The 9,793-nt window shown below is 38.1% G+C and overlaps 1 protein-coding gene across 1 annotated transcript in view; it reads left to right on the plus strand.

The window, feature by feature from the left end:
* LOC107707986 (protein SCAF11-like) overlaps positions 1 to 1,999 on the plus strand; it is a 10,554-nt gene extending 8,555 nt beyond the window's left edge. Inside the window, exons 12-15 of the mRNA XM_016512117.1 lie at positions 164 to 489; positions 1,188 to 1,364; positions 1,445 to 1,564; positions 1,889 to 1,999. Coding sequence (XP_016367603.1) covers positions 164 to 489; positions 1,188 to 1,364; positions 1,445 to 1,564; positions 1,889 to 1,999 — 734 coding nt within the window. The remainder of the gene's footprint in view (positions 1 to 163; positions 490 to 1,187; positions 1,365 to 1,444; positions 1,565 to 1,888) is intronic.
* Positions 2,000 to 9,793: the final 7,794 nt, after the last annotated feature.

The raw sequence follows: 9,793 nt of genomic DNA on the forward strand, positions 1-9,793 counted from the left end.
TGTTTTCTTTAGTCAAATAACACTAATTTAACAACAAATTTGTGTTTCTTGTGCATAGACAGTCAAGTTTATCAAAAACCCATCTTGCCAGCTGTGCATTCCCACTTTAGCATGTTCAGCTTTACCATCTCCACTACATTCATGTCTGTTTTCCATATTCCAGATCCCCCCCAGAATGAGCCAAATGCACCACTGCCAACAGAGGCGGTGCCAGCCCTGCCCCCTCCCCTGATGCCCCACCAGATGGGTGTGATGGGGGTCCTCCCTTACCCCATGGGGCCTCTGCTGCCAAGACCTCCAGCCGTAGGTCTGCAGCCTCCTCCCCAGTTTAGCTTGCCCCCTCCAGTGCCAGTGCAGCTGCACCCCACTGGGCCGCTCCTCCAGGTCCCATCCATAGCTGTGCAGGCACTGCCTCCACCTCCACCACCTCCTCCACCTGTGCAACAGGGCGGCTTCACAGCAATACCGTCTGAAAGTCACCAGCCTCAGGTGAGCACAATGATTGTTATAATTTTTGAAAATTTTGTTTAATATTCATCCATCCCTAACTTAAAGGGTTAGTTCACCCAAAAATGAAAATTCTGTCATTAATTACTCATTCCAAACCCGTAAGACATTCGTTCATTGTTGGAACACAAATTAAGATATTTTTGATGAAATCCGAGAGCTTTCTGATTCTCCATAGACAGCAAGGGTACTACCATTGTCAAAGCACAGAAACGTAGTAAGGGCATCGTTAAAACAGTCCATGTGACATCAGTGGTTCCAATGTAATACAAAGCTACAAGAATACTTTTTGTGCGCAAAGAAAACAAAAATAACGACTTTATTCAACGATTTTTTTCTTTCCCGGGACAGTCCTCTGCCATTATCGACGCATGCATGTGATGCTGCTGATGCAGATTCTCATAGCTTCGTAAAATTATGGTGGAACCACTGATGTCACATGGACTATTTTATCAATGTCCTTACTACGTTTCTGTGCTTTGACATTGGTAGTCAGAAAGCTCTCGGATTTCATCAAAAATATCTTAATTTGTGTTCCAAAGTTAAACGAAGGTCTTATGGGTTTGGAACGACATGGGGGTGAGTAATTAATGACAACATTTTCATTTTTGGGTGAACTAACCCTTTAAATGAATTCATGTTATGTGCCATTTTGGTTGTAACATTTGCATACTTTACAGCAGGTGATGCCCAGTTTTCCTGTACCAGGCAAAGGTTTGTTTAAACCCATGCCAACCAAAGTAGTTGTTGGGCCGCTTCGTCCTGTTTGGATGCCCAGTGCGTCCCAGCCATCCTCTACCACCACCCAACCCGCCTCTCACAGCAAGGCCCATGCTGACAGCTCAAAGAAAGAGAAGGCAGGTGTTGCACATTTAAGCAAACTAATCCACGCTATTGTTGATATTAGTTCCTAAAATGCATTTTCCTTTTCAAACAGAAATTGCAGATTCAAGAGCGGGCCATCAATGAGGTGAAAGCAGCGATTAAGCCATATTATCAGAGGAATGAAATCAACAAGGAGGAATATAAAGAGATCGTACGGAAAGCAGTGGAAAAAGTAAGTTAATTTTTAGAAAAAATGATATAAAATATATATATAAAATTTTTACTTTATACTCTTGTCATATGCTTTTATTTTTAAATTGTATTTATATAATTTTTTTACATTTATGTATTCATAAATGTATTTATTAATTTTTAGTTCTACTCCATATTGAATGATTGTCTCTGACACTTTCAAATCACAGTTGAACTTCTTTATATTCATTTTGATTTTAGTGTAACTATTCCTCTGTTTCAGCATAATGTTTTGCTCAAATGTTTAATTTTGTGCAAACAGCTTTACAAATGCACACAGTAATTGTTTTTCTCCTCTTCTCAGGTGTGCCTCAGCAAGAGTGGCGAGGTGAACGCCGACAAGGTGGCCAACCTGGTGAAAGCGTATGTTGACAAATATAAATGCATCCGCAAAAGCAAATCCGAGAATAGCTGAGGGTTCATTTTGATTTTAGTGTAACTATTCCTCTGTTTCAGCATAATGTTTTACTCAAATGTTTAATTTTGTGCAAACAGCTTTACAAATGCACACAGTAATTGTTTTTCTCCTCTTCTCAGGTGTGCCTCAGCAAGAGTGGCGAGGTGAACGCCGACAAGGTGGCCAACCTGGTGAAAGCGTATGTTGACAAATATAAATGCATCCGCAAAAGCAAATCCGAGAATAGCTGAGGGTCGCTGATCTGCTGACTGCACAAGTGCAATTCCTCCACCGCGGGCTGCTGCCGGTGTCACTGACTGGAGCCGTTCTTAACACATTTAAATACGAGAATGAAGATTTTTCTAGAGATTACATATTTTGTTTAATTTGGATTTGATATAGTGCAAATGCCCTTTATTGAATTGTGTTTCATGGGTGTATGTATGTATGTGTGTGGGTGGGGGGGGTTAAAGATCTGTAATGGTGTTGCTCTAATCGCATTTTGCTTCTAAGTTTAAAGTAGCAAAGATAATGAATAATTAAGGCAGATGATTCAAGTGGTACGACTGGACCTGTCCTGTCTCTCTATGTCTCTCTCAGTAGTCAAACATAAAGACTTTTCCCTTTAGAAGCATCGAAACAATCTGGAGTACATGTGCATTAGCTTTATTATTCCCTGCAGATGCCGAATGCGTGTTTGAGTGTGTGGGTAGTTTGCTGGTGAGTTGAGATGATTTTGTTGTCATATGCAGGTTAAAGTCCTGTACTTCTGTTTATGCAGTTCAATCACTGTCTGTTTACCCTCCCAGAAGCAATGAAATAAACCAGCTCTCTGAATCTCATCTTTTGTCTTTTTACTGCGGTCAGATCAGTTTGTGTTCACTGAGTCGAATCAGACCTCTGATATCTCAAACACTCTCATTAACCTTAACGAGGGCTCGTTAACTCAACTTGCCTAGCTTTTTGTTTGCCTGAGATGATTAAGGCTCTCAAAATTGTCGATTGTTCAACTCGAGAGTAGCAAATCCTCCGACTGAATCATTTCAATGTCTTGAACTCGACATTGTGGCTAATGGTCAGTCTGGATCTGAATCACTGTTTCCCGAAGTGATGCCCGAAAACCCTCTTGAGATCCTTCAGTATCGGAGAACTGAATCAGTTGAATCATGACGCCTGTGAAAGTGATTTGGAAGTATGTTTCGATGCGTATGGACAATCGCCCGACAGAAAGACGAGTTCGGCCGTAACCTGACTTCGGTTTTACTTATATACTGTGAAAGCGCGGTTCTCGTGCCGGTTGACGGGTGAAATATAAGTTCCAGCACAATCAGCGCAAAGAGATCTGTGGCTCAGTGGTATGAGCTCTGCCTCATGGGTCAGAGGCTGCTGGTTCAAATCCTGGCCAGATCTCCAGGAATTGAAGGCTTGGTGTGGTGTGAATAACTGGAGTTGCAATTGTGAAGGAGCAGTGGGTTATCCAGAGCCCACTGCAGGAAAACTGCCGACTTGGTATGGAGCCTGGATGTTTTTAAATAAGTCGACACCTTGACAAGACGTAGAACCACTTCTGGTCATTGGCCCGAAAGTCCCCGGGGGGGCACCTGGATATATCCCCCCCTTCGTGTCCTGCCTTCTTTTGGTTCACCCTTCATGCTCCTTACACAGCTCGTGACCATTCCGACTGCAACCGTGCTTCTGTGTCCAGGCCAGATTCGAACCAGCAACCCTCCGATTAGGGAGAATGTACTCAGACCACTGAGCCACTGGCACTTTCACACTCAAGCTGCTTTTTTTTGGAATGTTGTCTTGTTTAATTGGTCAAAACCAATTAAATACAATTTTGCCTTTGCAAGAGTGAGGCTCGAACTCGGGTCGCTCAGTTGAGGGCGTGACACGCAGACTACTGAGCCACGGGGGTGGACTTTTTTTTGGAGTTTCGTCTTTTTTAGTTGTTCAAAACTCAAGTGGTTTCTGATATGTCCTTACATAATATTTGACTGTTTAAAAATTTATATTACAATCGCTGTTGCATGTGACAACCTCATGTGAGTTTGGTCAACAAACATCCTCAGAAAGTCTCAGGAGCTGCTGACTGAAGCTCTTCTCATCTACTCTTGAGTCTGAGACTCGCGGTGTTTGATGAGTTATATTCAAGTTGAATCATGTTCATATCCAAAGGAGTCAGACTCTGAAAGAAAGATTCGATTCATTTGAATGCAACTTAACGCCCTCCTGTGGTAAATGTTTGTAAATTGCACTTCTATTACTTTCTTCGACTTCTGTAACTTGAGCCAGAGGAAAAACACTGACTATTGCATTGATTCAAACTAATTTGATAAAGTGTTGATTCTTTGAAGCAGCAAAAAAAACAAAAACATTTTTTAAGAATGTTTATTGTTCATTCAGAATGTATATTGACTGCACCATTCTGTTACATATTTTAAATTGTAGGAATAACATTAATATAATTTATTCTTACACTACCAGTCAAAAGTTTGGGATCAGAATGATTTTAGTTTTTTACAGGAGTTTCTTCTGCTCATCAAGGCTGCATTTATTTGATAAAAAATACAGGAAAACATTTTATATTGTGAAATATTATGATTCAGTTTGTGTTCACTGAGTCGAATCAGACCTCTGATATCTCAAACACTCTCATTAACCTTAACGAGGGCTCGTTAACTCAACTTGCCTAGCTTTTTGTTTGCCTGAGATGATTAAGGCTCTCAAAATTGTCGATTGTTCAACTCGAGAGTAGCAAATCCTCCGACTGAATCATTTCAATGTCTTGAACTCGACATTGTGGCTAATGGTCAGTCTGGATCTGAATCACTGTTTCCCGAAGTGATGCCCGAAAACCCTCTTGAGATCCTTCAGTATCGGAGAACTGAATCAGTTGAATCATGACGCCTGTGAAAGTGATTTGGAAGTATGTTTCGATGCGTATGGACAATCGCCCGACAGAAAGACGAGTTCGGCCGTAACCTGACTTCGGTTTTACTTATATACTGTGAAAGCGCGGTTCTCGTGCCGGTTGACGGGTGAAATATAAGTTCCAGCACAATCAGCGCAAAGAGATCTGTGGCTCAGTGGTATGAGCTCTGCCTCATGGGTCAGAGGCTGCTGGTTCAAATCCTGGCCAGATCTCCAGGAATTGAAGGCTCGGTGTGGTGTGAATAACTGGAGTTGCAATTGTGAAGGAGCAGTGGGTTATCCAGAGCCCACTGCAGGAAAACTGCCGACTTGGTATGGAGCCTGGATGTTTTTAAATAAGTCGACACCTTGACAAGACGTAGAACCACTTCTGGTCATTGGCCCGAAAGTCCCCAGGGGGGCACCTGGATATATCCCCCCCTTCGTGTCCTGCCTTCTTTTGGTTCACCCTTCATGCTCCTTACACAGCTCGTGACCATTCCGACTGCAACCGTGCTTCTGTGTCCAGGCCAGATTCGAACCAGCAACCCTCCGATTAGGGAGAATGTACTCAGACCACTGAGCCACTGGCACTTTCACACTCAAGCTGCTTTTTTTTGGAATGTTGTCTTGTTTAATTGGTCAAAACCAATTAAATACAATTTTGCCTTTGCAAGAGTGAGGCTCGAACTCGGGTCGCTCAGTTGAGGGCGTGACACGCAGACTACTGAGCCACGGGGGTGGACTTTTTTTTGGAGTTTCGTCTTTTTTAGTTGTTCAAAACTCAAGTGGTTTCTGATATGTCCTTACATAATATTTGACTGTTTAAAAATTTATATTACAATCGCTGTTGCATGTGACAACCTCATGTGAGTTTGGTCAACAAACATCCTCAGAAAGTCTCAGGAGCTGCTGACTGAAGCTCTTCTCATCTACTCTTGAGTCTGAGACTCGCGGTGTTTGATGAGTTATATTCAAGTTGAATCATGTTCATATCCAAAGGAGTCAGACTCTGAAAGAAAGATTCGATTCATTTGAATGCAACTTAACGCCCTCCTGTGGTAAATGTTTGTAAATTACACTTCTATTACTTTCTTCGACTTCTGTAACTTGAGCCAGAGGAAAAACACTGACTATTGCATTGATTCAAACTAATTTGATAAAGTGTTGATTCTTTGAAGCAGCAAAAAAAACAAAAACATTTTTTAAGAATGTTTATTGTTCATTCAGAATGTATATTGACTGCACCATTCTGTTCTTTGCATCACAGAAATAAATTATATTTTAAAGGATATTAAAATAGAAACCATAATTTTATATTATAATAACATTTTGCAAGATTACTGTTTTTTTCTGTATTTTTGATCAAATAAATGCATCCTTGATGAGCATAAGAGACTTCTTTATAAAACATTACAAGTCTTACTGACACCAAACTTTTGAGCGGTAGTGTGTGTCAATAGCTTGAGCCATAGGCAAAAAACAGGCAAGTGAACTGAACGTAACCGAACGCCCTCCTGTGGTGGACTGTTTGAATTACACTGCTGGTAACTATTTCAACAGGTATATCTGTAATACACATTTAAATTTCGAGTTTAATCGCCCTCCTGTGGTAAATTGCGTGAATTACCCTGCTGCAACTTATTTCTATTGCTAAAACTCAAGCCAGAAGAAAACGCTGCATTAAATAATTTTTCGTTGATTCACATTTATTTATTATTATTTTGTTTAATCTGTGCAGCAATAAAACATCTGGCAAATTGTCTATTTTTGCTGAGTTTAGTAGAAATACATTATTATGTCTGTAATATAAATTTAGCGAGTCCGAGCGTGAATTTTGGGAAATACATTGCTGCTATTTCAGCTATAACTATAATGTACCATTAATATTAATAGTATTATTGCGTTCTACCTCCCATTTGTATTAAAAAAAAACGTTTTTTTTTTTAAGTTAAGTGAACTTAACCTCCTGTGGTGAACTGTGTAAATTAAAAAATATCTGTCAAATTACCTATTTAAATTAGATGACATTTTTTATTTTGTAACATACATTTAAATTCCGAATCTTAAGCGCCCTCCTGTGGTGAATTGTGTGAATTACATTGCTGATACTTCTTTCATCTCGAGTTAGAATAAAAGCTTGTATTTACTTATTTTACATTGATTTAATACTTAACAAATCGTTCATTACCTTGTTAAGCAGCAAAAATGTCAAATTAACTCCCTTATATTTAGCAGAAATATACTTTTACTATACTTTTACATTTGTGACTTACTGTACATTAGTGAACATTTTAAACGCCCCCCTGTGGTGAATTGCGTGAATTACACGGCTGCTACTTTCCTCTAAAGCTGTAACTCGAATAAGAGGGAAACATGGCACTAAATTATTTTGTCCTGACTTAAAAATATTTTATACATTTTTGAAGACCATATGCAGCATAAAAATCAGTTTACCTAGAAATACTATATCTGTATTATACATATAAAAATCCGCGTCTGAACGTCCTCCTGTGGTGAACTGAATTACACAGCTGTTGATTATAACTCGAGTAAGAGGAAATTGCATTAAATTATCTTATTGATTTAATATTTAATACATTGTTTATTACCTTGTGAAGCAGCAAAAAGCCTTTCAAATTACTCATTTTATTAAGTAAAATATATATTTTTACATCTGTAATATACATTTACATTTCGAGTTTAAACGCCCTCCTGTGGTGAATTGTGTGAATTACATAAATGCAACGTATTTCTATTGCTAAAACTCGAGTTATGATAAAAACTTGCATTACATGATTTTGTGTTGATTCGGATTAGTGTTTATAAATGAATGTTTATTCTGCGCAGTGAAAACGTTCCTATTATTGGGGAAACTAATAAGCTAATTAAACTAATTAAAAAAAAACGGACTGTAAATAAATATATATATAAACAAATGATAACCTCCACAAACACGGAAGTGCAGAGACCGAAGCGGTAATCACACACACCTGCCGGAAATTAACCGCATCACTCGACAGGTGTATAAAGCAGCGACGGTCTCAGTTTTAGGAGAGCAACGTCTCAGATAGGAAACTGTTCCTGTTTTAATAATCCCAGTCAATTATTCTGAACTTACTTGTTTTCCACGAGTTTTCCTTCTTATTCCTCCCGCCACAATGGAAGAACCTGATGATGCTAAAATTGCATGCAATATTACACACTTTGTGTGCGTCTTTCTAATCACACACACCTGATTCATCTCATCTCGTAATGACGCTTTTGAGCGTCGCCGTCATGTTTTGTGTCTGAAACGTTTAGGTACATTCACGTTTTAAAGTTCTGTCAGTCAAATCGAGTCTCATATGAGCCGCTTTATACGGTGACCGAGAAGTCCCAAACAAATGAAAAAAAAAAGTTCGGCAAAAGGCGGGATCGAACCCCGGTCGTTTATTGTTATTTTGTTTTTTGGACTTGCATTTGCGTTTGTAATTTGTTATTTTGTTTTCAGAATTGTGATTCGTTTTGCACTTCTCTGACACCGTAGCTTTATGAAGCAAGAGTCACCAAAACTTCCCATCAGCTCTGACTTTATTCACACATGCAGAAAATGCAAATATTTATTTACGGTATTAACATTTATGTGCAATGCATATCCCCTTGCACGCATCTGTAGTTAGTCTTCTTCATGCACCTGTTCTGTATATTCTAATGTAAAATGTACTGATATTGCCACGTTGTTTGTACAACATGACTAATTACTTTATATATATATATATATATATAAAATCTGTAGGTAGTATCTGCAAATAGGTTGTACGTAATTTCTTTATTTTTATTTCTGCTCAGAGATCGACACACTTATGCCGTCTAGTGGAGCGGAAGTAGAACAGCACTTCAGTTTCTACCATAAAAGTCCTATTATAGTGCGTGCCAACCGTTATTCAAATTTAATCATTGACTATATAAATAAATAAAACGAGAACTCAAGGCCAGTCATTTGAGAGGCTGAGATTAAATTGTTTTTCAACAAATATTTGATTTCGAACAGCAAAGCAACATAGATCTACCAGTTTCAGTTAAATTAATGAGGCAAGGAGGATAGAATCCTTTTTTTTTTTTTAAGCACTGCATCCACCATATTTTACCGTGAGATCGGGCGCCCATTTGTTATGTGAATGTGCGAGACTTCCGGTGTCATTGGCGTCGTTATTTTCAGTTGGTTATTCTGCTTGATATTGCAGAATATTGCTTAATATAAACACAGTATTTTATTGCTTAATATAAACACAGTATTCTGTAGCGAAAACAGTTTTACCGCTTACTGCACTTTGTTATTTTTCTAGTTGTTATTATTTAGTTCTAATTGTTGTTATTATTATTATTAGTTGTTTACTGTCTGGTACCGCTAAAGAGTCGGAAGTCTCACACATTCACAGGAAATAGCTTAGTTTTGTGTTGCAAAAAAATGTGGACATACTGTGTAGCTCTCTAGTCTGTACTCCAATAAAATTCATATAAATATAAAGATCAAATTATCTAAATATTTTTTATAAATATTTGTAATTTGATATTGGAATAATAAAACTGATTTTTTTTATACCTTTCTTTTTATTTTAAGATGAAATAAGACCCAACAATGTTCTTGACAATGTTTGAAAGAAACAGTAAAAATGTAAATAATTACATATTTACATCAATTACATATTCGCATCAATCTTACATAAATGGATCCATTTCTTTACAGAAATGGAAACACACAAATGTAGAAATGGTTCTCAAGAGTTTTGTAATTACTGCAATGTAGATTTTTTTTGTACTGTACTACAAAAAAAGAAAAGAAATCAATGATCAAATTATCAAAATATTTAATATTTAAATACTTTACACATGGACATATTGTGTAGCTCTCGTCTA

Source organism: Sinocyclocheilus rhinocerous, unplaced genomic scaffold, assembly GCF_001515625.1.
Source record: "Sinocyclocheilus rhinocerous isolate Xijiao unplaced genomic scaffold, SAMN03320098_v1.1 scaffold475, whole genome shotgun sequence".
NCBI classification, from domain to species: Eukaryota; Metazoa; Chordata; class Actinopteri; order Cypriniformes; family Cyprinidae; genus Sinocyclocheilus; species Sinocyclocheilus rhinocerous.